We start from the raw sequence: 27,112 nt of genomic DNA, 5'->3' as shown, positions 1-27,112 counted from the left end.
TGGACCAATAAAATTAAGTATCCAGGCTCCGTTTATAAAAACCCCAATCCCAATCGGGAATATATTAAAAATTACTGCTTCTATTATATAGGTTATTTACTTTAACTCTTAATTTTTTCGATTTGAAATTAAAAATAGCGCTCTCAACTTTAATGATTTGAATGAAAGTAATTAATCTGTTGAATATGGAAATTGACGAAAGAAAAGATATGAAATAAATAAAAAAGGGGAATTTTAACAAAAAAAAAACAAGCGGTATTGGAAACATTTGTTCTATATGGGCAAATCGAAATCGGGCAGATCGTTACCCGGAGTAGAGCATAAGCCTAAAAATTTCAAGAGACCCATTCAAGAACAAGAAAATGACATCGTGATTTGAGTTGAATCTCGATGATATGATACATCAATGAAAAGTAAGTTCAATAAGTTTAGTAAATTCTTTTTTTTTAGTAGAATTTTATTCTATTTTAATTATAAAAATTTTTTTATATTATATATTATATGGGTAATTAGGGAATTGCGAAAAAGTAATCTTTTTTGAAAAATCGAAAAGGAGATTCTTGATTATTCATCATAAGTTGGAAAAATCTCTATGAAAAAAAAGGATGTAGAATCTACACATTGATTTTGTTTTTTTTTACAATTTTGTTTGAACCGTATGCATCAAAAGGTGCATGTACGGTTCCTAAGGGATAGAATTTTACCCGAATCAACCGATTTTATCGAGAAAGATTACTTTTTTTAGGCCAAGAAGTCGATAGCGAGATCTCGAATCAACTAATTTCGGCTACCAAGTTCGCTCATCCCTCACGATATATGAGCTCCAGGTCATAATCTGTCATCAACTCTAACCACCGACGTTGTCGCATGTTTAAGTCTGGCTGAGTATAGAGATACTTCAGACTTTGATGATCAGTGTAGATCCTACATTTAACGCTATACAAGTAATGCCGCTATATTTTGAGAGCAAATACTATAGCAGCTAACTCCAGATCATGGGTAGGATAATTAACTTCATGTACTTTCAGTTGTCGTGATGCGTAAGCAATCACCTTACGTTCCTACATCAGTACACAACCCAATCCTTTCTTCGATGCGTCACTGTAAACAGTATAATCCAACTTAGGGTCAGGTAGAGTAAGAACAGGGGCCGTAGTTAACCTTTCTTTCAAAGTCATGAAGGCCTGTTCAGACTCGTCAGTCCACTCGAACTTCTTCTCTTTCTTCATCAACGAAGTCATAGGCCGAGCAATACGCGAGAAATCTTTGACAAAACGACGGTAATACCCAGCCAAGCCCAAGAAACTTCGTACTTCAGTGACATTCTTTGGCGACGACCAGCTTCGAACTGCCTTTATTTTTGCCTGATCCACCGAAACACCCTCCTTAGAAACAAGATGACCCAAAAATGACACCTTTTCCAACCAAAAGTCACACTTTGACAATTTTGCGTACAACTTGTTTTCTCGCAAGGCTTGCAGGACTAATCGTAGATGTTTCTCATGTCCATCCCGGTTTTTTGAATAGACCTATATGTCATCAATAAAGACTATCACGAACTTATCCAAGTACGCACTAAACACTTGGTTCATCAAACACATGAATGCAGCTGGAGCATTTGTCAACCCAAAAGGCATTACGGTGAACTCATAATGTCCATAACGTGTTCTAAAAGCTGTTTTATGTATATCCCCTTCAACTATTCTTAGCTGGTGATAACCCGATCTTAACTCAATTTTTGAAAAGATCCCGGCTCCTCTTAATTGATCAAATAAGTCGTCGATGCGGGGTAACGGGTACCTGTTCTTAACGGTCACCTTATTTAACTCCCTATAATCAATGCATAATCTTAAACTGCCATCCTTCTTCCTCACAAACAGAACTGGAGCCCCCCACGAGGAAACACTAGGTCGGACATAACCCTTGGCCAACAATTCCTCAAGCTGAGACTTTAATTCCTCCATCTTCTTCGGAGCCATGCGATAAGGGGCCTTAGAAATCGGTCCCGTCCTAGGCACCAAGTCTATTGTGAAATTAATTTCCCGTTGAGGGGGCATACCGGGACTTTTGTCAGGAAAAACATCCAAAAATTCATTCACTACATTAATATCCTTAGGATCCTCCTCCTTCTTCCCCTCTTGGCTGATATGACACAAGTACAAAGGGTGTCCTTGCCTCACGAGTCTTTGCAGTTTTAAGGTCGACACCAAATTCGTTTTGGGCCCCTTGGGAAATTTTCTATATCTAACGTTTTCCCCTCGTGGTCCTTCCAACAACACTCTCTGCTCTTTACATTCAATAGTGGCTTTATATTTTCCTAACCAATCCATCCCAAAATTACCTCTAAGCCGTTCTAACACATACAAGTCACTAGGAAAGACAACTTTTCCTATCCTCAAGGGTACATCCTTATACAGCCTATCACAATTGTATAATTTTCCCGATGGGACAGCCACTGTATAAGAAGCTTTTTTAAAAGTTCCTAAATTCAATTCCTCTATTTTACTTATTGCAAGAAAAGAACATGTTGCACCCGAATCAAAAAGTACATTAACAGCTACAGAATGAATGGTGAACGTACCTGTAACTACATCCGTCGCCTGGTCAGCTTCCCTTGCACTGACCGCAGATACCCATCCACCAACCGATTGTGCATTCATTCCTCCCACTTGATTGCCCCCACGTTGCATTCCTGACCCTTTAACCCGATTTCCATCCATCCGGCTTTGTCCCCCATTAAAAGGTCGTTGGGACCTTTGACCAGCATTACCCCCGATTACCATTCCCGTACTGCTGATCGACTTGACTGCCGGCATTATTTGAATTCTGCTGCCCGTACTGCCCACGCGGCTATTGACTTCCACTCCCTTTCTTTGAGTAACATTCATACTCCCTATGTCATCTTTTGTGGCAAAAGTTACACTCAATTAGATTTCCGTCACAATCCTTTCCCGTATGATTTCTCTTGTACCTCCTACAGAAGTACTTCCTCTCATTGCCATCTCGATCCAGTAATGGCGTAGCAGGCTTTGCTTCTCCCTTAAATCCAGTGTTTGCACTAGACCCACTTCCTTGAAAATTGCCGAAAGTCCTTGCCTTCTTTTGATAAAAACCTGACGGAGTCCTTGATGCCTGACCGACACCTTCTTTTCTCTTCTCGGGGATATTACCCTTCTCTCTTTGCTTGTCCTTCCTCAAAATATTCCCTATTTGAGACGCTCGCTTGTACATCTGTTCCAGCGTGTTATAGCGATCACTTTCAATATGTTTTTGAATATCGAAGGATATAAACCTAGCTCAAAACGTTGCATCTTTTTCTCCTCTGTGGGCACGTTATCAGGACAATACTTGATGTACTCCATAAATTTGTGGTAATATTCATCAATAGTCATACCACCCATCTCTAATCGAGCAAACTCGTTCGACTTATCTTTCCTCACGTGTAGTGGGTAGAATTTCTCTCGCATAGCCTTTTTAAACAAGTCCCAACCAAAATTCCCCTCAGCCTGCTCCAATAGCTCCGATCTACTGTTTGCCACTAGTAGTCGGCTTCCCCAACCAAATAAATATATTAAACTTAATAAAATACTGTAAAAGTGATTCAAATATATAATGCACAACACACCTTATTGGAAGAAGAACATAAACATACTATAGTATTTTATTGATATTCCCTGATACATCATAACTGATTCTCGCAAAGCATTTACATTATTCATAAAAGATAATAACTTAAAAAGAAATAATTAAAGGAAAGATATTAAGGAAAAGAGATAAAACATTTAACGCCAAGCCTCCCAAGTGTCAGTACTCTCATCATAATTTGCTATATTGAAGTCCTCATCATCTTCATCTTCCCCAGAATCGGAAATGGAACCTGAAGATGCTCCTTCTGATTCACTGTCAATACCCCTAGGGTAGTTCGTTGGTGCTTCCTCCACTTCCTCCTCGGAATCCTCCTCATCTGACCATCTCCTTACAAACTCATCCCCATAGCCATACAGATCATAATACGACCCCCAATTCTCTTCCTCATTTTCACCGGAAATCTCTATATATGTAGGTGTTTCCCCCTTAGTCTCCCACATCTCAATGACACTTTTCACCTGGACCTCGGGTGCCACTAGTGGCGGATCAGGCAAGTTCCGTTCCTCCATTGGTTTCACAGCTAGTTCAGGTTCATACCCTAAGTTGAGTTCTCCCTCTTCCATGGGTTCTTCTTCTTCTAAGGTTTATTCTCGATGATTAACCTCACTAATCTCCCCCTGTGTTAGTTCTACTCCCCTCCTATATTGGGATAAATGATACAACTTATTTAGGTCCAGCTCTAAGTCGTAACATACCCTTTCGGCTTTTGTTTTAATCATGTGCATCCGTTCCCTATAGTCTTTGGTACTTTCACCATCCCGCACTCTCCATATATCAGCATTAGATGCTTCTCTCCAGATAGTCTTTGGGTCAAACATCGGTACCTTCCTGGTCTCACTGGGGTGTATGGGTCTATAGGTGTTTTTCCCTTATTCATATTTCCTAATTCCACACGAAAGAACAAAAATTAAACATTACTATCACTAAACAACATTCAACACAAACACATTCCAACAAATTTACGTCCCAAGGACTACTTCCCAACTCTCTACTAAGGTTGTTTATTTCTTTATCATCTGAGGAACGTTGGCTCTGATACCAATTGTAACGGCCCGGTATAAGTGACTTGAAAATTCATATGAAATTACGAATTCCAGTCCACTCTTCGGACTCTAGAGAAAAGTCTCCTCTAGGATCGTCAACGTTCCGTCGATAAAGAAATATAATTAAAACAGAAAACAGTACCAACGTGAAAGAAATAAGTCAGCGGAAGTTCTTAAGTGCAACTCGAGAGCCTACTGGCCTCTAGATCAACTAAAGAAAATTTACGAAAGCGAAAAGAAACCAACACAATCTCTTGTTATATAATTCGGAGTTATATCTACTCATAATCTTATTACAAAAAAACATGTTACAGGTTCTAAGTCGAGCCCTCTCTCCAGTTCCCACCTGCAATCAACCTACTAGTCGTCGGGTGACAACACGTAGCAGGTTCCAAATAACAATCCAATACACATCAGAGACTTCATACAAATGTCAAACAGGTTGAATACAAGCAATGTGTTTATCCTAGCATGCATAGGCTCTAACACATTCATTATTAGATAATTCCAACTTGTAACGTAGCCCGTCCTGTTCGGGTCGTTCAAATATAAATCAAATTCCTTTTTGGAGGAATACACTTGGGAGAGCTAATCCCAAGGAAACCACCGACCTAAGACGTTGCCCGTCCTGTGCGGGTCGTCAGAGGTAAAGTATGCATACCCCGATGGTGACTGTAATGATCCAATACTGCCATGGGAACAATAATTGTAATAATCCAAACCAAAACGTTAACCCTTTTGGGTAACATAATACAAACCAAAACGTTAACCCCTTTGGGTAACAAACACATAAATTCTCAACTTCCAAGTTAACTTCTTTCAAATTATTTGAGATGTCTAATCCTTATGTGATTTACAATGCCTCGATTAGAATTGAAACAACACTACTTGCACAACCACATAAACAGTATGATCTAAGCGTTTACCTTGAAGTGCTGCCAACAAATGAAGTTTAATCACGATAGAAATTTTGCCCTCTTATGATACAAGGTCCTAAATAACACACACACAAAACGATCACGTATTAGAACGTGTTTACACATTTAATCCACTCCATACTACTAAGATATTACTAGGACATGATAATTTTAAATGTTTTCATCCAACACCCAATAGTTCCAAACTTTAAATTTTAACCAGAAACTTAAACGGTCAACTCGGACAGTTTAAAAAATTCAAATGGAAAATCCGACTTCGCCATTGCGTCCGGAACGCGTCAATTACCTCGGGTACCAAATTTCATAATTTCTAACATTCAATTACTATTTTTAATTATTTTAAGCGTTTTAACGAGTTTTTGACGCATCGGGTACATAAAACAACAACGGAATACGACTAACGTTTCCGGATCGGCACCAATACGGAGGCAGGAACTGCTGCTGCCCAAAAAAAATTCTATTATTTTATTATTACTATTATTTTATATATATACATTATTCAAATTACTAACCGTTTTAATCTCATGACCAAAATAGATCTAACAAGACCAAATTCACAACTACTAAAATAAAACAAACAAGACTAATTTTTCTATAACACAGCCACTTGATATTTCCACACATATATTAATACACAAAATCCCATCAACAAAGCATAAAAGCCATCAAATAAAAAGAAACATGCCCATCCACAAGATCCTTCAAGAAACTTAAAATTTTATAAATTATGATTATTAAATTAAATACTTAATTCTGTTACCAAATTAAAATTTTGTAGAGAATCATAAAACCAAACCACCCTTTTAAATCAACAAATATATATAAACACAATCCTTCAAACAAATCAAATTTCGCTAAAGGATTTATAAATTCTTGGATGACTACATTACTTGATCCATACCATTTAAATTTCTTCTAACAAAATGAAATTTTGTTAGAGAAATGCAAATCATAAAAGAAATTTATTTAAATATCAATATAACTTAATTCTTATAACAAATTTATACTTTTTTAAAGAATATAAATCAAGAAAGTTTTTTTTTTTTTTTTTTTATAAAAGGAACATAACTTAATCCTTTTAACAAATTAAAGTTTATTAAAGGATTATTAGAGAAAATTACATATAGGTAAAAATATACTTAATCCTCCTAAAAGTCATAGGATATCATAATACATCAAATATAATTCATCTTAGAAATCTTGTATATAAAATCTATAATTAACAATTCAATTAAACTTACCCCTTTCATCAAAAGAATGGATGGAACAACAATTTTTTTTTCCTTTGAGGTGTGCCGAAACAAGAGAGCAAGAGGGAGATTTTTTTTTGAATTTTTTGTTCACTTGAAAGTTTAGAATGGTGAGGAATTCAAATGATGCTTAAGCATTAATAGGCAATTAAAACAATGAACTTAATGTGCCATAATACACACTTATGAGAGGAGTTACAAGACTCCTCACTCCTTACTCCGTGACAACCGGCCACCCCTTTCTCTTCCCCTAATTTTTTTTAATTAATTAATTAATTAAGTAATTATTATATTATTTTGTTTTGTTAAAACAGAAAAGAAACGCTACGCAATAACAACGTACGCGATAAAACGCGTTACCGTTAAAATTTAACTTACTTTATTTCTTATAATTATCTATGTAATAATACTTATTTATTTTATTTTATTTTATTTTCTTTTTAAACCCGATAAATTACGGGGTGTTACATATTTCCTTTGAAGTCTTCAGCCCATGCGCCCGAGCCAACTCCTGTTCGACCGAATGGGTGGTCAAATGGCTTTAAATCTTCTTCGAAGCATATCCTCAAAGTGTCGGAAGGTCTTAGAACTATGCATGACTCTTAGGGATTACTTGGAGTGCTCGGAAATGCCTTGATATCCGTGTCTCTTCTTCTATTATGATGTCTAAGCCTCGACCTCGATTCATTTCACCTCAAAATCTTCGAAAATACCTGAAATAACCTTAAAACAGTGCGGGGGCAAGAGCAAAGTAAAATCGAGTGTAAAACATATAAAACCAATGAGAAACTACGAGACTCGACACTATAAAGGGGATATAATTGTGCTCTAAATCGAGCACATCAAAATCATCTAGCATTTGTAGTTATAATATAAGAAGATAATAGTAGCAAAGGCTAACTTACATAGCAAATTCATGATTAGCATTAATATACGAAGCTTCCTAAATCAAAACCAAGAAAATAACAAAACTGTAATTGTCTATTCTCGGGTTAAACCACGAATAACTCCAAAACAAAGAGCTTCCTTCTTCATTGGCTCTTCTTAGAAGACCATTTTTACTTTTTCTTTAAAAGATCAAGTACGTATTGTTTCTTCAAGTTTTGTTGAGCTTGATAAAATATACAGAGCTTGTGTTCTTCAGCAATGTGAATTGTAGCGGCTTCCAAGGCCTCAGAGGGAGAAACACCATCTAACTTCATAACCTCTTCCAAAACTTTATTCACTTTTTCATCCATGTTTTGCTCTTTTTCCTCGGCTTTAGCCCACGCCCTAGCCATAGTGCCAAGATTAGCATTAATATTATCAAAGATTTTCCCAAAATTACTTGTAGCATCATGAAGAGAAGAAACCAATTTATCAACATCACTTTTCTTTCCTATTTGTTTTTCCTTCACTTCCTTTAACTTAGGTTTCTTTGAAGATGATGAAGTATCATGCTCTTGTTTAATCAAATGTTTCTTGGATTGTACAGAGTGAGTAATCAACTGAGCTCTTGAATCTACATCATCATTCTCATCACAATTTATGAAAATTGGCTTCTTTATAATTTCAACATCTATGTTGTTGATAGCTCTTACAAAAGATTCACTCATATCCCCTGTTGCCTTGTCTTTAGCATAAATTTTCTTAAGTTTGTCATAGTATGGAAAAGGTATACCGTACAATCCCTTAGCCTTCCTATGAACCCGTTCCAAAAGAAAATATTATAATGTGATTATAGTTTACAGCAAATACAACAGATTCCAAAACAAAACCATATTGTAACAGTAGAAACATTTGTGTGTTGATTACAATCTATTGGGAATTTGTGTAGAAGTAACTGTAATCAACCAAGAGCAAATGTGATTACTGTAATCAACTATAATACCCTAAACCATGTAGAAGCAAATATTATAATGTAGAAACAAAAGATTCAAATACAACACATAAATTCCTAATCAATTAGCAAACAAAACCATATTTGTAACATTTGATAATGAAGTCAAAAAAAAGGATTCAAACAGCCACAGAGACAAACAAAGACAAACAAAGACTAACAAGGAAATTAAACGAATGTTAAATCAATCAAAACTTATCTTTGCCCATTTATCAAATACCTTTTTTCTCTATTTGTAACATTTTCTTATCAGCATCCCACCCAAAACCCGAAGTAGATGACATCTCGGTCATGGCACTGTACTTTTCCGACCAATGTTTGATTCTAGACTCTATGTGTGGAAAAGCCTTCAAACCACAATTAGGAAGCTCATTATTTATCAAATCTTTTAAACTATTCATATAACCATTCTTAAAACTGTTATCACCTTTCCTGTTAGGATCCACTGACAATTGATGTAAATATTTTATTAGCATGAAATCTTCTTCATACGTCCAATATCGCTTATTCTTGCCTCTTCCTCTACTACTTCCCTCCATCTTAAGTACTTGGAAAGTGAAACAAGCAATTTCATGGTTAGTAGAATGTTTGATCATATGTAAGCTCTAAAACACTCCATAATCACAAGAGTACAATTGTAAAACAATACAAACAATACATGGTTAATAAGTACAAGAGCTATACTCTCACCACTAGTGCCATAATTGTGATAGTTATAATTTAGGTACAATCAATAAAGAAAAATATTATACATAGTACAAACCTTGTCTAACTCTTGCCCTCCAACTATTAAAGATATCTTGAGCTAACGTATTTCTATAATTAATCCATTGGTCAGAAGTTGCAATTGTAGTAATGTACTTAACTTCATCATCGGAATCATCATCTGAATCGTTATCATTCATCTCCTCTTCCTCTATATCATCTGTGGGCATCACTTTTCTAATTAAATTGTGGAGCAAACAACAAGCCATTACAATGTGACCTTGAGTTCGAATGGGGAAAAATGAGGGGCTTCTAAGTATAATCCATCGTCCTTTAAGTAGCCCAAAACAACTCTCAATTACATTTCTTGCTCGAGCATGTTTCATATTATAATGTTCTTCTGCGGTTTGCGGTTGTTTATCAGTCCATTCCTTGAGATGATATCGTTGCCCTTTATATGGAGCAAGAAATCCCTCACAATTTGTATAACCCCCATCAACCAAATAATAGTTACCTTCAAAGTTATTAAAATAAGAAGATTAATATAATTTTATTAAACTTTCTAAATTTACTTTTAGTTTAGTAGGTTGTATATACCTCTAGGTACCCTAAAGACATTTGGCCTAGAAAGAGCATTGTGCAGAACACGGACATCATGTGCAAGCCTTCCCAACCCGTAAGAACATAGATAAATTGCATATTGGGTGCACAAACACCCAAAATGTTCACAGCCATTGTACCTTTTCTTGTCAGATATTTTCCACGTTCTTGGGCATTCACACTTACATATTTTTTGTATGATTTAGACCTCCAATTTCCTTAAGCATCTCACAAATAATATCAAAGGTTTTTTCTATTATTACGGAGTTCACTTTTGCAATGTACATCACTTTATTGTATTAAGCGATACATGACATTTAATCGTAATTTTTTTCTGTCCCTTTTATTTTCGATCAATTGAACAACCCTAATTGTATTAACGGTCATCATATACCAAACCCATTACATCACAAGAACTATGGTGACATTTATTACAACCAATTGAAGCTGTTTTAGACTTCTTTTTCTCCGTACTGATTGCATAATGTGATCCATTTACAACGTTAATAAGAAGCTGACAAAAAATTATACAAAAAATCAAAATCAAATTGGTATCGTAACAAGGTTAGAAGAGGGGACAATTAACAAATTGAAGAAAGATCAAAAGTTTCAGAGAAAGTGCATCTACTTTGTTAATGGTTGAAATCTGGTATTGGACTTCATCATTCTTTTGATTTACATACAAATTTGTTATTAGGAGATAACTGAAATTGAAAAGGAAAATAGGTAAAACCTAAAAATTGAAAAATAATTATGGTGAAGTCAAAAAATTATAGAAGTTTGTCGATGAACTAAACCTAACATAGAGTAATTTTCCTAAATATTGAAAAGGAAAATATCAATTAGAGTAATTACTTTAATATCAATTACTTTAATACAATGATAAAGACTTTTTAAAATAATACAGAAGACTTCCTAAAAAGGGAAGAAGACTTCCTAAAACAATTCTAACATATTTTCGTCAACAACTGCAATATAATTTCAAATTTTTGTCAATTAGGAATGATACAGATGACTTCCAAAAATTGAAAAATTAAAGAAGACTTCTGAAAAATTAATCTGCAAAATACAAAGAAAAATACGATTGAAATTACCTAATGACATTTATGTTGAATGAAGATGGAGGTAATGACAATTGGGCCTCAAAGTTCCACTATTGAAGCTTGCCTATACTAATGGAAGATAGCTAGAGTTGAATGTAGAGGAGAAATCAGGAGAGGAGAGAGAAAGTGGGGAGATGGGTGAAGAGAAAAAACTGAATAAGGGTATTTGTTACTCCTAGTACATAAGAGGTAACAAAATAAAGGAAACAAATACCTAGAGTTGTTCAAAAGTGACCCAACCCAAAAATCCGATCCGAAACCGAAAGTAAACCAACCCAAAAATGTGTTCCTTTTTTAGGTTTATCGAACCGGCATTACCCGACCCGAAATTATACCCGAACCGGTTGACAACCAAAAATGGAAAAAACTAAACCCGAGTTGTAACCGATTTTTCTTACCAACACATAACCGTTAACCGAGATTACCCGAACCTAATAATGACCGACCCGAATCATATCCAACCTGAATCACGCTCGAAACCGAACTCGATCCGACTAAAACCGACTTAAACCGAATGAAGTTTAGATCGAACTGCTGTAAACCTAAACCAATTTTTAACATAGAAGTATAATCGACTCATATTCAATCATCTTATTAGTTATTCTAATAAAGTGCTAAATATTTTAATGAAATAAATTTTATAAATACATGGTTTCATATATTTAGAATTAATCATCAATGGTCAATGTTTATTTAACTACTTTTAATCGAATTAGACGAAAATTGATAGAACTTTATAATTTCCGGTCAAACAAGTAAAAGTAACAATATAATAATGATCACTAATTAATTTGCATTTTCACTATTTTGCTTTAAGTAAAGGAACCTTATCATCAATTTAAAAATGACAAACAACTTAATCTGATACTGACGCGATCAATAGTAATTAGTAATTCGCAATTCGTAGCCGAATTCTACTTGAAAAATACCCGAACCCGATCTGTACCTAGTAAAACCGAACCAATTATTAATCGATGACAACCCGAGACCAATTGAAACTTGACATAAACTTCAACCGACACCTAATTGATGCTAACCCTATAGCTCGAGTAACCGATCTTCAACCGAACCGTGACTAACTGACCCGACCCGAGTGTGACCCGTCGCCACACGCATCCGAAATATAACCGATCCGAAATACAACCGAATTGAATGACACCCGTCCGAAACCGACCCGATTACCTGAATGAACACCTCTACAAATACCCTAAAGTAATGGATTGCATTTGCCTGATCTCATACGAAACAAAAAAATTAGGGTAATGGTATTTGCTTTCCTTAACTGATATTAATTATGTCATATCAAACAGAATCTTAGTCTCTACTACACGTTATTCTTATAGTCTTACACTCTTACACTTTTACAATCTATTTCACTCATTATTTTCTACTAAATTAATCCTCAATTAAATGTATTAAACAATCTTATTGAGAATTCAATTTTATTTCAATTAAAATATATACCACTTTTATTTACTTATATTTATTTATTAAAAAAAAATCTTGAATCATATGTCGGTCTAGGTTTATCCCTCAATCTATTCAATCCTCATCGAGTATGTGTTGGGAAGGTAATTGACCCAAAATTTGCCCACAAAGTTTTAAATTTCTTTCTGCCCACACGTGTCGCTCAATATTCCGTCCACTACATGATTAATTGAAATAAGTAAATATTTTACTTAGTTTTTATTTATATGAATAAATTGATGGGCATTGGTGGTGCTTGACTCTGGATCTTGAGGTCAGTTTTCTAGATTTCTCTATCATCCAGGTACTATCTTCTAGCAACTCTTATTTCTCTCTTTTTCATCCACAAAGTCAAAGTTTTGATTATTATTGTATTATCTTAGTTTCTCATTTGATATTGCATGTTTGTTCATACTTATCTCATAGGAATGTATCCTATTTCTTTGAATTTTTCTATATATCCATAAGTTACTCGAGTACGATTTCCAAACTTTGTTTTTTTTGGTGATGTATCCTGTTGTTATTGATCCTCAATTAGTAAGTTTGAGCCATAAACTCAAAATTAACCCTGAATTGCTTTCAAATTTTTCCAACCTTTCAAATTTTGGTAATGGAAGCACCCAAGATGTGATCTTTGGTAATGGAATTGCACAAGATGTGGTCTTTGGAAATGGAATCACTCAAGATGAAAGCTTTAGAAATGGATTGACCCAGGATGAGATCTTTGGAAATGGAATTACCCAAGATGAGATTTTTAGAAATGAAATTACCCAAAATGAGATTTTTGGAATCGGAATGACCCAAGATGCAGGAATCTTTGGAAATGGAATTACCCAAGATGAAATCTTTCAAAATGAAATGAACCAAGATGAGATTTTTCAAAACCATAATATAGTTGTCAGCAAAACCCAATCAGGTGAATTTAGTGAAAGTTGCATAAGCCCAGATTCAGTAGATGTGCCTGATTTTTCTGATGCATGCATAAAGTTTTTGAGTGATATTTTAGAAGAGGATTTGGATGAAATTCCTGCTACTATACATGATTTTAGGGCTCTTCAAGCCACTGAAAAATCTTTGTATGATGCTCTAGGAGAGGAATATTCATCTTCTGATAATCCCTCATCCTCTTTTGAACACAGTATTGAGAGTCCAGATGATAATGGGGTTGATGGTTATTTCTTAAGTAACACTCCTAGTTTTGAATCCAATTGGGTGCAAAACCAAATACAATTAAAGCCTTTTATAAGCTTGAGTGATCTTTCTGATTCGAATTCGGAAGTGAAACCTCAGTCCTCAGGTTCAACCAACACTGATGGTTGCATAGATGGGTTAGCAACTTCTACTTCTAGTACATTGACATCTGTAGCCCAAGCGAAAGTTGATAAGGGGGTTAGTCAATCAAGGAAGAAGAAAAACCAACGAAGAGACAATGGTGGTAACGATGGAGGAAGAAGTAACAAACAGCAAGCTTCTTCTAATGAAGATTATGTTGAGATGAGACAGTATGATGATATACTTTTATGCAGGGAAGATAAATATGATCTTACTAATTGTGATAAAGGAGTGAACAAGAAGTTGCAGGGAAACAATACGAAGAGTAAAACGACTCGTGGGAAGAAGCAGAATAATGCAGTTGAAGAGGTGGATTTGAGGACTCTTCTCACTCATTGTGCTCAAGCCGTTGCGAGCTTTGATCTTAGAGCTGCCAATGAGAGGCTTAAGCAAATTAGGTTGCATTCTTCACCTTATGGTGATAGCATTCAGAGGCTTGCCCATTATTTTGCTAATGGTCTTGAGGCGCGCTTAGCTGGTACAGGTTCCACTGTGTCTGGCAATATTGTCGATGCACACATGTCAGCATCCGACTTCTTAAAAGCTTATAGGGTATATGTTTCAACGATTCCTTGGCATCGAATGTCTTATTTCGTGGCCAACAATGCCATCATCAAGCTGGCTGAGAAAGCAACGAGAATCCACATAGTCGATTTTGGTGTGTTATTGGGTTTGCAATGGCCTTGTCTCATACAAAATCTTGCAAAAAGATCGAATGGCCCACCTAGACTCCGGATAACTGGAATCGACTACCCCCAGCAAGGATTTCGACCAGCAGAGAGGGTTGAGGCAACTGGCCGTCGTTTGGCAGGTTATTGTGAGAGATTCAATGTGCCTTTTAAGTATCAGGGCATTGCAAATAAATGGGATTGCATAATGCCGGAGGATATAAATATTGAAGACGATGAGCTGGTGATCGTCAACTGTATGTTTCGTTCTGGAACACTACTTGATGAAACAGTCGAGGTTGACAGTCAAAAGGATGCTTTCTTGAGGTTAATTAAACAGCTGAATCCTTCCCTTTTTATTCATGGAATTGTGAATGGAACGTACAATGCTCCGTTCTTCATCACCCGTTTCAGAGAGGCACTCTTCCACTTCTCATCTTTATTTGATATTTTTGAAGAAACAAACCCGCGTGAAGAGCATGAGCGGCTGCTGATTGAAAGTGAGTTGAATGCTAGAGAAGCTTTGAATGTGATCGCGTGTGAGGGTGCTGAGAGGATTCAAAGGCCTGAAACATACAAGCAGTGGCAAGCAAGGACAATAAGAGCTGGATTCAAGCATCTCCCATTAGATAGGGATCTTTTGGGTAAAGCAAAGGCTATGGTGAAAGCTAATTACCATAAGGATTTTGTGGTGGACGAGATTCGAAATTGGATGCTGCAAGGCTGGAAAGGCAAAACTATGTTTGCTCTTTCCTTTTGGCAATCTTGATGACAACCACCAACCACCGCTGCTTGGACTCTTCACATTACCTCAAGAATCCGTATAAGGCCCAGGCCCAGGCCCCTTGATTCTAGGTCATGGATTATACACTTGGATACTTGAATTGGTTCAAAAGCTTCAGATTTTCTCGTAAAATTACGAGTCCGAGTAATTGACAACACTACCTTTATAACTTAAGCTTTTGTAAAATAGAAATATATCTTGGTGCTGCTTCATCCCCCACCCCCAAGTTTTCCAATTCAGGAATCTGAATTTTGTGGCTGATATATATATATATATATATATATATATATATATATATATATATATATATATATATATATATATATATATATGTCTGTAATAATACCAGTTGTGAACAATTTTCCTTGTCTTTTTCTGTTTGTGTTTCATTGATAAAATGATGCTTGGTTCAGAATTTGGGTGCTAAAGTAATCTCAGAATCAGCTACAACCTTTTATGTTTTTGTTGAACCATCTTTGTCTGTAAGTAATACTCAAATTATAAGGACAAATTCAATAATTTTGGGATTTAGACAGGAGGCAAGATACGTTTTATCTCCCCTATCCTATTTAATTAGGCTGATTTAACTAGTGTTGGAATGATTTATTCCACATCGATAAATTTAAGATAGTGTGCACACTTTATAAGCTATTGGAGACTTTTTTTCCATTGACATATGGTTGGGATGGTATATACTCCTTGACTTGTAAAGTGTATGCACCTTATGTTTTTTCCCATAATTGCTGGCATTCACAATAACTCTAACCTAATTTAACAATTAGCCTTCAAAATTCGAACAAAATGTAAGACTCTTGTCCTTAATTCCTAATCCTCGACCGAGATATGAACGTATGAACTAAAGCAGAGAACCTTTAAACCAAGTGCAACTGGTTCATGGGCCAAAGAGTTGAGCTTGATTTTTCACCATAAGAGCTCTAAGTGAGTTGCTTGATCTTGGATCAATGCTTTGAGATGGACAAATTGCCATTTTCGTCTTCCATACGTTCGTCCAATCAATGCGATTAAACCCACGCTTTTGTCATCTTATATTTGGGTCGTGGGTGAATAAATAATTTATATTGAACTCATAAACACCGGAAATCATTAATAAATTAAGAATTGAAATTAAATACAAAATAAACAAGAAGTAAATATAAAAACTGAATATAAATATTGTTTGGTATGATAATAAACCGAAATTATAAGTAATAGATAGAGGTCTTTATTCAGGGGTTAATTTTGGGTTACGTGTTTTGGATCAGATTAAAATAGAATTTTGTGTCGACACAATTTTTTACATGATTTTAAATTCATTTTGAATTCGTGTCAACTAGGGTTTGATTACTCTGTCGGATAAATATCGGGTTATCATGTTTGTTTTGAAAACTTTTAGTACTAGAAATTTCTTTCATAAGTTTGAGAATTAACGTTGATCTTTAGCTGAAGATTTTTCTTTGATTTATGTTTTCTTTGATGATATATATTTTGTATTCAGTTTAGTACGAGAGTGGTGAACCGTACTTTTTGAAATGAAAATTGCACTTGCATTGTTATATTTGATAGGTACATTTTTGTATTTAATTGTTGTGTCATCTATAGAATTTAAGCACCACATGCACCCACAACTACATATTTAACTTCAACTTATGAGAGTGCAACTAAATGTTGTTTATTGGTTTGCCAAGATATTAAGGATGATCCAAGAAATTGTAAATTTTCGGTAGTGCTTTTTCGATCTATTTAGTACCCTTCAAAATCTGAATCCAAGTAGCCAACTAACAAGATATTATTATTATTATTATTATTATTATTATTATTATTATTGGGATTTCATAGATCAAGGTCTTTTGTCCCATTCACGTATCTAAAGATTCTTTTCACGGCGTTGAGCTTGAAATCTTGCACATACACAAACACTGAATATCAAGTCTACGCATACCTTGATATTGTTTTTCATCTACGGACTCAATGTCAAGTTCTTGATTTAGTGAACGTGATGAACTAATGGGACTTTTGGAAAGCTTTGATTGATTTATGTTGTATTTCTTAAGAAGGTCTCTTATATATTTGCCTTAACTTATGAATGTACCTTCTTTCTCTTGTTTGATTTGAAGTCTAAGCAAAAGGTTGATTTTCCTATCATGCTCATTTCATGTTACTTACTCGAAAACTCCTTACTAAAAAATCCATAAGTTGAATAAAATAAACATCATCAAAATAATTTGAACAATAAGTATGTCATCACTAAGTGCTTTTTGTAAGAATAAGTTTCTGGTGGATCATACCTCTTTTAAAATCATTTTTCATAAAACATTTGAAAGTCTGAGGAGCTTGTTTCATTTCATAAAGAGCGTTATCTAATTTAAAAGCATGGTCAAGAAGTTTTTAGCTTTTAAAATTGAGAGGTTTATTATATAAACTTCTTCAATTCGAAATCTATTTTAAGAATACACATTTTACATCCATTTGATAGAGCTTAATGTGCATAAATGATGCAAATGCTAATAACATTCTTATTGCTTCTGATCTAGCAATTGCGTAAAGGTTTTCTAATAATCGATGTTTTATTGTTGATAATAACCTTTTGCAACTCATCTAGCTTTATTACGAACAAACATACCATCTTCATCACTCTCATTTCGGAATACCCATTTGGTTCCAATAATCGTAAGATCATTAGCTTTAGGAAATAGTGTCTGTACTTTAATTCTTTCAAACTCATTTAGTTTATTTTGCATGGCAGCGGTTCATTTTGGTTCTTGTAGTGCTTCCACATGATTCTTTGGCTCTATAACAGAAACAAAAGTGTAAGAGGAACTTTTAGAGCGAGTTTGAATACTACTCTTTGGATCTGTAATAATGTTTCCAAAGGGTTAAAAGATTTTGAATTTTTTTTACGCATCACCAACGGAGATGCGTTAGGATCCTGAAATACAATTTCAAGGCCTTGAGAATTGTTCTGAGCATCTACGACATTTTGTACTCGTTACTCAAGCATAGCTTCCCGATTTGCATATTCGAGGCCTTGAGAACCTTTTGTTTGTTCCTCGATCTCTAGATTCTCATTGTCAAGTTCTTGAATTTGTTCTTGCATGTTATGTTAGTTCTCCTTTGTTGTCTCATCTTCATCACCATAATCATCACTGTTTAGTTTCAAGTCTGCAAAACTTTAACTTAAGATCCCATTATCCTTTTTATCAAAAATAACATGAATGATTTCCTCTAAACATGATATGCTTTACTATTAAGAGCATAAGCATAAAAAATAACTTTGTCACCAAATGCATCAAATTTAGTAAGGTTATTTTTACCATTGTTATAAAGAAAGCAAGTACATCCAAAGGGTTTGTAATATAAAATATTAGGTATTCACCTTTTGAATAATTCATAGGGAGTCTTTTTTAAGATAGGTCTTATAAGATATATATTTAAAATTTAATTAGCGGTATTGACTGCTTCCGCCTAAAATGTCTTTCATAAGTTATTTTCTAACAACATTATTCTAGACATATCCTCAAGGGAAGTTGTGTTAAAATTCATATTTTGCACAAAAAGAGTCAAATCCTAATTAGGCAAATTCTCTATCATGGTCACTATGAGCATCCACAATGGGTAGGTTTTAAATAGGTTAAAGTTCTTTGCACAATTTTGTAAAAACTCTACTAAAGCTTCTAATTTCTCTTGAAGGAAATGGAACCATGGATCGAGAGAAATCAACCACTGTTACTAGGATGTATTGCTTAACCTAAGGAGATTTAACACGCATGAAACCACATTGATGAATATGTAAAAGTGCAAATGGTTTAGTTGTGCATACGACCTCTATAAATTTGAAGGAACCTTTTGTTTGCTTACCATTACGCAAGGTTTTAATAACTCTTCAATGTTGTAAGATAAGTTAGGAAGTTACTTGACTAAGTGATTAGAAACAAGTTGTTTAATAGTATGCATATTTAAGTGTTTAAGTCTTTTGTGCCAAAGCGTCGGATCATTTGTCAAGACCTTGGGACACTTCAGACTAGATCATTTATTTTATCGAAGATAACTCTATTTCCTTTGTCCCAAAGTTTTGATATACTCAGAAGATTATAGTCAAGTCCATCAACCAAAAGCACGTCGTCTATGGAGTTACATAAATCAAACAGTCTAATGCAGTGCATATTGCATTTAGCTTTCTCTCCCAGAGTGATAGTTCCACTAGTTTGTTCTTTAATTTTAGTGAATAGAGATATTTTTTATTGATGTGCCTTGAACATCCACTATTAAGGATCCATTTTCTTGGAACCTACAAAACAATTTATCTAACCTTTGGACTAGATAATTTGTTAAATATTTGATCATATTTAGAATGAACCATAATAGGAAGCCTAGTTCCTTTAACAACTTAAACTCTGTTAAATATGCTCTTTTAATTGTACTTGATAAGTATTTTTTTTATTATATGAGGATCATTTCTTCCATAAGGACATGCAAATTTCATGTGACCATTTTTACAAAAATAAGAACAAGTAGGTCCATGCCAACTGTCTTTAGCCTAAGTAAAAAGGTTTAGGTCTTTAGAGAAAAAGCATTATGATTATAACTAGTTTCAATTTTGTCTTTAGATGATTGACTTGAACCTATTATTTTATTAACTACTTTTCAAATTTAGTAAGATTTGCAAGAAAGTCATTTTAAGATTTGCATTTTTAAATTAGATCTTTCTTCTATTTCTTTACTCTATCTTCACAATAGTTCATAAAGGTTAATTTTCGTTTTAAAGTCATGTTTTCATCTGTTAAGTTCCTAACCTTGTTGTCATAGCCTAACATCAACTTTGATCTTAAGATCAAAAACTTTATTTGAGTTACTTATTTGAGATTTCAAATCTGTGATAGAATAATGTAAAATATTTAATATTTGTAACAAACTGTCCTTGTTTGTTTTATAATTTAGTATTTCATTGCTAAGGAGTTTGTTTCAATAATTAAATTTTCCTCATTTTTAAAAGGATTTAATAATATATCTTTTAAAACCTCATTAGGGCCATTAATTATACATTCTATTTTTACCTTAATAGGAGCTTTAGTTTCCTTTATGGGTTCTTTGCAAGTCATAAGACAAAGATCATTATTATCATCATATGATTACTAGATTATTATGAATCACTCCAAGTGGCCAACATAGCTTTACATTTTCTTCCTTCCTTTTGTAATATTTTCTTTCAACATCCTTGTCGTCTTTTCTCTTCTTAGGATAGTCTTCTATAAAGTGTTCTCGGATGTTGTAAAGAATATGCGGATTCTCTATTGAAGTTTTTCCTCATCTTTAACATCTGGAAGAGACCACGTCCAATTAGAGCAAATGGGTCATCATCTTCATCATCACCGTCTTCATCTGAGGATGAGCGATATTCCAATATTTTAGCTTTCAAGGATGCGATTTTGATTTAAGATGGTTTTTCTCCATCGTCACTGTTCATTGTACGCATGTGCGTGAAGAATTTTCCTAGGAGATCATTAAGAGGTAGCTTCTTAAGGTCTTAAGCTTCTTCTATGGTCGTCACTTTTGGTTCTTATTTACCATTTGACAAACATTGTAGAATTTTTTTGACTTTTACTTCATTAGTGAAGGCTTTTCCAAAGGAGCGTATGTTTTTCAATATTATAGTAAATCTAGTAAACATCTCTTTAATGAATTCATTTTTGAATTCAGCTTGAACAACTCATATTTATGGAGAAGAATACTAATTTTGGTTTTCTTAACGTAACTAGTGCCCTTATTGTAAAAATGTTCATCCCATATATCCCTATCCTTTTGTAAGAGAAAAAACGTTCAAATTTATAACCATTCAAACTACAATAAGTCCAACTATAAGTTTGAAGTTTTGGCCTCTTCAAGTAGTCAAGATTGGCATATCCGACTATGATAAACATATGAATCGATATGGACACGACCATATATAATGTGTCAAGGTAAATGAGAATGTGTTATTGATTTTGTGTGTATTTAACCTTCAAGTGGTTGGATGGGCTAGTTGATTTAATTCGTAGGGACATCATTCTAGTTCGATCGCTTGTGAAGTGTTTTATACTAGGCATTAATTCAATCCGTAGGGACATTGGCATTGATGCATGAAACAAAATTATATATTTAATGTGTAAAGGAAGAAGGAGGTTCGTTATACTCTAAATGGGGGAGGATTGTTGAACATTTAGAGTATATAGACCTAGATTTGTATATACTACATACTTAGTATAGTAGTAGGACTAAAATAAATATAATAAAAGTCCAATTAAATGCCTCAAAGAATAAAATGAATCATTACTTTGATTTATAAGTTTTGTTTGATGAATCATTACTTTGATTCATAAGCTTTGTTCGGTGAAACATTACTTTGATTCATAAGCTTTGCTTGGTGAAACATTGCTTTGGTTCATAAGCTTTGCTTGGTGAAACATTACTTTGATTCATAAGCTTTGCTTGGTGAAACACTTTTGTTTCAAAAGGAGGTATTGTTTGATGCATAGCTCTATAAATAGAGGTTGCATGCCAAGGGACATTCCATCCCATCTCCATATCATTTCTTATTTCTCTCTTAAGAATACTCTCATTCTTGTTCTTCCTTTCATAAGATAATATTGAGAGAGTAATTAACTCTCAATATCATCAAAGTTCTTAATTCACCACAACACTTGTATTTATTATTGCAATTTTCTTACGCTAGGATTTTGTTTTGTAGATTGCATCTCATTGTGAATTTCATTTTATCATCCCAAGCACCTTTGTGGGAGAAATATCACAATAGGAAAGTGCATGAACGCTTTCTACTCAAGTTTCCGAGCGACTTCTTTGATTGTTGCAACCATATCTTCATCGTCTCCTTGGTGATTCAACAAGAGTTCAAAGCCATATACAAAGGATTACAAATAGTGTAGATTTATCTTATAACACTTATTTGTAAAATACATCATTATTGTAATATATGTCAATAAAATTTAAAGGAAAATCCCAATTCACACACAAGTAGCATTGTGTCTTGAATTCAATGTGGTAAAGTCCTTTAAAGTCTTTGAAAGCAACAAGGATGAATGACTCATAGTTGCTTAAAACCGTGATGACAAGGTAGTCGCTTAAGTTCTCATTATGGTATAACTTATAGAGGTGAACCTCCTACTTTGAAAGGTTATTCCGATGCTAGTTGGATCATTAGTGAAAAGGATAATTCTTCAACTAGTGGTTGGGTGTTTGTTTATGGGGGATGTGCCATTTAATGGGCTTCCAAGAAACAAAAGGTAATAGCAGATTCCACTAGGTTTGTGGAATTCATTGCACTTGGCTCGGCGGAAAATGAAGTGGAGTGGTTAAGAAATCTCATGTTTGAGATACTTTAGTTGCCAAAGCCAATTTCACCGGTGGCAATTCATATGGATTGCACAAAGACTTTGGTAAGAGCTTATAGTTAAGTGTATAATGGAAAGTCGAAACAAATTGCTCTTAGACAACAGTCTAGTGCAAGATCTTATCATTCATGGGCTCATAACTCTTGACAATGTGAACACTAAGTTCAACTTGGTTGATTTTTTTCTACTGAAGCCATGAGTAAGGTTTCAATTGAACAAGCGTCAATTGAGATCGGTTTATGTCAATAAAGTTTAAAGGAAAGTCCTAATTTTAAACTCTTGTTGAATCACCAAGGAGACGATTAAGAAATGGTTGTGACAATCAAAGAAGTCGCTCGAAAACTTGATATGAGTGAAGGCGTTTTCAACATAATAATATATACCAAATAGTGTTGTGTGCCAAGTTTCATGCAAATCAAAGCAAGTTCGAACTAATTTTTAACGAGAAAGTGTCAAATATGTCTAAGAAAACCTTAAAAAGGCAACTTGGCATGTAATTTCAAGCATATGACTATTGTTTTCACTTCTAACCATTTCAACACAATAATATATACCAAATACTTTTGTGTGTCAAGTTTCATGCCAAACAAACCAAGTTTGAACAATTTTAAGCAAGAAAGTGCCAAAAACACTTAAAAAACCTTAAAAACGCAACTTGGCACGTTATTTCAAGCATATGACTATTGTTTTCGATTATATCCATTTCAACACAATAATAAATACCAAATAGTGTTGTGTGCCAAGTTTCATGCCAAACAAACCAAATTTGAACTACTTTATGCGAGAAAGTGCCAAAAATGCATAAATAATTCATACCTTGTGAATCACTTAATTCAAATGTATTCTTTTTGTGTGATCTACACGCGTATAACCAACATCTACATTATCTTCATCCACAGATTTTGGATTGATAAAAGGCGGGGAGTCTTGAAAAATATCATATTCTTTCTCATCCTTAACATCACCTATACCAAAGATACTTCTTTTCCCGATACAACAATAGACCATTTTTTATCAAACAGGTCTACAATGTAAAATACATGCTTTGCCTATGTGGCTAGTATAAATGGCTCCTCACTATCACGCAAACGAGTTAAGTCTACAAGAGTGAATCCACAAGGGTTATCATTTTTTACGCATCGTCGATTACTATCTACCCACTTGCATTTGAAAAGACCACTAGTGAAACTAGAGTAGTCAAGCTCCCATATTTCATGTACCTGCCCATAGTATACCAATTTAGCATCAACTGGCGATTGATCCTTGGCACTCACGTAAAATGTAGATGACCCCAAAATAGAAACCCCATTATTCAGCAGATAAGATGATTTATGTTGACCCTCAGTCCAAAATAAAAACCCATTGACATTGTAACCCTCATATTTGTTGACATCTTCACGAGGATCCAAAGCTAACCACTTAACAATTTCAGATGCACCCTTGAGTTCTTCACATATTACTCGATTGTGATACAAATCAATAAACGTCTTATTATGCAACTGCATCAATGCCTTATCCCCTTTAGAAGGATATTTGGCGCACAATATATCAAAATGCTCATTTAAAAAATGATGGACTTTTGAAATATGATGCAACACATACAAGTATGCGTGTAGAAGACTTTCTTAAAAAACTACAATGTTTGCTCTTTATATATTTTTTCCTAATTCTTTTATGCTATTTAATGCTGCGTTTACTAAAAAACGTAGCAAATATCAGGCAGCAAATACGATTTTTTCCACTAGTGGTATTAAATGATCTTTCATGATGAACTAATTAAAAGCTTGAGTTGTTTAATAAGTGTTTGAGTAGAAATTTGCATTTAAGAATACAAGAATTGAAGCAAGAAAGAATACATAAAGGAAGATTAAACTAACAATGTTAAGAAAAGCTTGAAGAACAGAAATTAAGTTGTAGAAGGATTGATGAACTGCTTGAAGTCTTCTTCTTCTCTATTTATAGGGGGGACAACTTGGTAGGTAGTGGCCTCATGATTTCTCCACCACCCCTATGTGTGAGATAGATAGACTATAAATGGGTGGCAAATAGGGGGGGTGGATCAGCAGAGTAGGAGAGGCAAAAAAATAGGTAGGACATCCAATCAGAATCTTTTAAAAGCGTAATTTTTACTAACCACCCAAATCGCTCAACCTGAGCCAATCCACTTGACTTGGTCGAGCCACCATCAGGTACAACATTAGAAGCTTTAAAAATTAAATAGAAGTTGAAAACAAGCTCCGCTCGACCTGGTCGAGAGGATGCTCTGTACCTCTTGAATGCAGCTTGTTAATTATCACAAGTTATTGGAAGTGTAACTGCAACTCGCTCGACCTGAACCACTTTGTTCGATCTGGTCGAACGACCTTCAAGAAGGCATTGATTACTTTTTCATTTGACGTGCAGGTATAGGGTTGTTCAATCTAGCTTGCCTTGAGCTAGTTTGGTCAAGTGAGCTTAGAATGACCCACTTTGGCACTTGTTTGGCTTGTTATATTCACTTGGCTCATCGAATTTGTGCTCGATTTTAATGAGTTTTACCTGAAATGCACAAAAATACCAAAACACTAACCCAAGCGTAAAATCCTAAATAAAACAAGTTTAGTAGTATCAAATCCCAACATAATCGAACTTAATTATAGGGATAAAATATGAATATTGCAGCTAACAAACATAATGAATTTTTTTCAAAAAATAGACGTCGTGATCACCCTAGTTGGCTACATATTTCGTAATCCAGTCGAAATGTGTATTTAGTTTAACAAAAAATTTAACATTTTGTCTGACACATGGAAATTTGGAAGCTCAATGTCACCATGTGGATTTATTGTCTACCATGTGAAAAAGTCAAAAGCTCAAGATCACCACATGGATTTTCCCAAATATATTAAAATGCGAATATCATATGTTTGATTAATGAGAATACGATTAAAACTAAGTTTGAGAGTGATATTAAATCTTGGTCAATTCCCACTATATTATTACTAAAGGGGTTGGTATTGTGAAGTATGGAATTAGACCATTTACAAAGAAAATTATGATTTTGCCTTTTTACCCATTAATATTCAATTATTGAAATTAGAATTAATATTAACTTTATATGACACTAGTATAAAAACTCAAACAATGCATGAATATTTAAAATTTTTATTTATAAATACATTAAATTTATTGAAAAAGTTTGCAATTGTATATAGAATATTTAATATATCATAATTCGCATAGAATATTTAACTAAATTGTATTGACAAATTTTCAATTTTAAGGAGAATTATTTCATTGATTTGTAGAATTTATTTGTCACTTTATCGTTCTTTTAATAGTATTTTATTGTTTCATTTGCACAATTGCAAAATATCATTAAAATCTTGCATATATGATTTCATTTCCTTATATAAAATTTAAATATATATTTACTAAAATATTAAATGAAGACTCAATTCTCTTAAGTGATGGTAATTCAAAACACATATTAAGTTAAACAATAAATTAAGCAATTATATTTAGTTGTTTAAGTTGGTCCAAAATCATATTAAATATAAGTGGTTAATTGATACATATTTTATGTTCGAAATACATATTGAATGAAGTTTAAAGTAAGTTTAATGACTTGAGATAATTGTATTTGGATAAGATTATTTTTGAATTTGAATTAAAATAAATGTATGTTCAAGACATTGAAATACTTGAATTTGAGTTTTAAAATAAATGTGTGTTTAAGATATTTAAATGTTTGGACACATTACACGTTGAATATGTTATTACACGGTTTACATTTGAATATTTGAATTTAAATTAGTTGTTTTGAAATTAAGCTATACTAATTATAGGCTTTCCTATAAATAAGAAGACAATTTAAACTGATACTAAAAATAGGAAAAGACAATTTAAATTGATGCTAAAAATAGGAATTAAATTTGAATAAAGATTTAAACGTTGTATTATCTGGTTTTGCTGAAGTTTCAATATCTTGTATGAGTTCTAACGTTGCAGCAAATAATGGTTGTTAATAACAAAATACAGCACACAATGACGTAATTATTTGAGCTGTCAGTGCAACGTCAGTTTGAGTTAAAGCTCAACATCTTGAAGACTGGCGCAGATTAACCAGATCAACGAAATTGACGGATGAAGCTTTCTTGCTCTACAAGGATATGTTGAGGCGTGACCATATATAAATATAAGGCTTTATTCAAGGATTAAGATTGCAGCATTTTCTTATAATTTTCTCTCTTCTTGAATTAAGATCTAGTACTCTCTAAACGTTCAAAAAATGTTGTAATTCTTTCATTGTTTAATACGCCTAACCTTAGAAT

The 27,112-nt window shown here is 33.9% G+C and overlaps 1 protein-coding gene across 1 annotated transcript; it reads left to right on the top strand.

Annotated features, from left to right (window-relative positions):
• The first annotated feature begins 12,781 nt into the window (after nt 1-12,781).
• LOC130827099 (scarecrow-like protein 30) lies at nt 12,782-15,697 on the top strand. Its single transcript, XM_057692717.1, has one exon. It carries the CDS (start codon nt 13,141-13,143, stop codon nt 15,400-15,402), a length of 2,262 nt encoding a protein of 753 aa, XP_057548700.1. The 5' UTR covers nt 12,782-13,140; the 3' UTR covers nt 15,403-15,697.
• Nucleotides 15,698-27,112: the final 11,415 nt, after the last annotated feature.

The sequence above is a fragment of the Amaranthus tricolor genome, chromosome 11 (genome assembly GCF_026212465.1).
Source record: "Amaranthus tricolor cultivar Red isolate AtriRed21 chromosome 11, ASM2621246v1, whole genome shotgun sequence".
Classification (NCBI taxonomy): Eukaryota; Viridiplantae; Streptophyta; class Magnoliopsida; order Caryophyllales; family Amaranthaceae; genus Amaranthus; species Amaranthus tricolor.
This window is presented reverse-complemented; position numbering and strand designations above follow the sequence as displayed.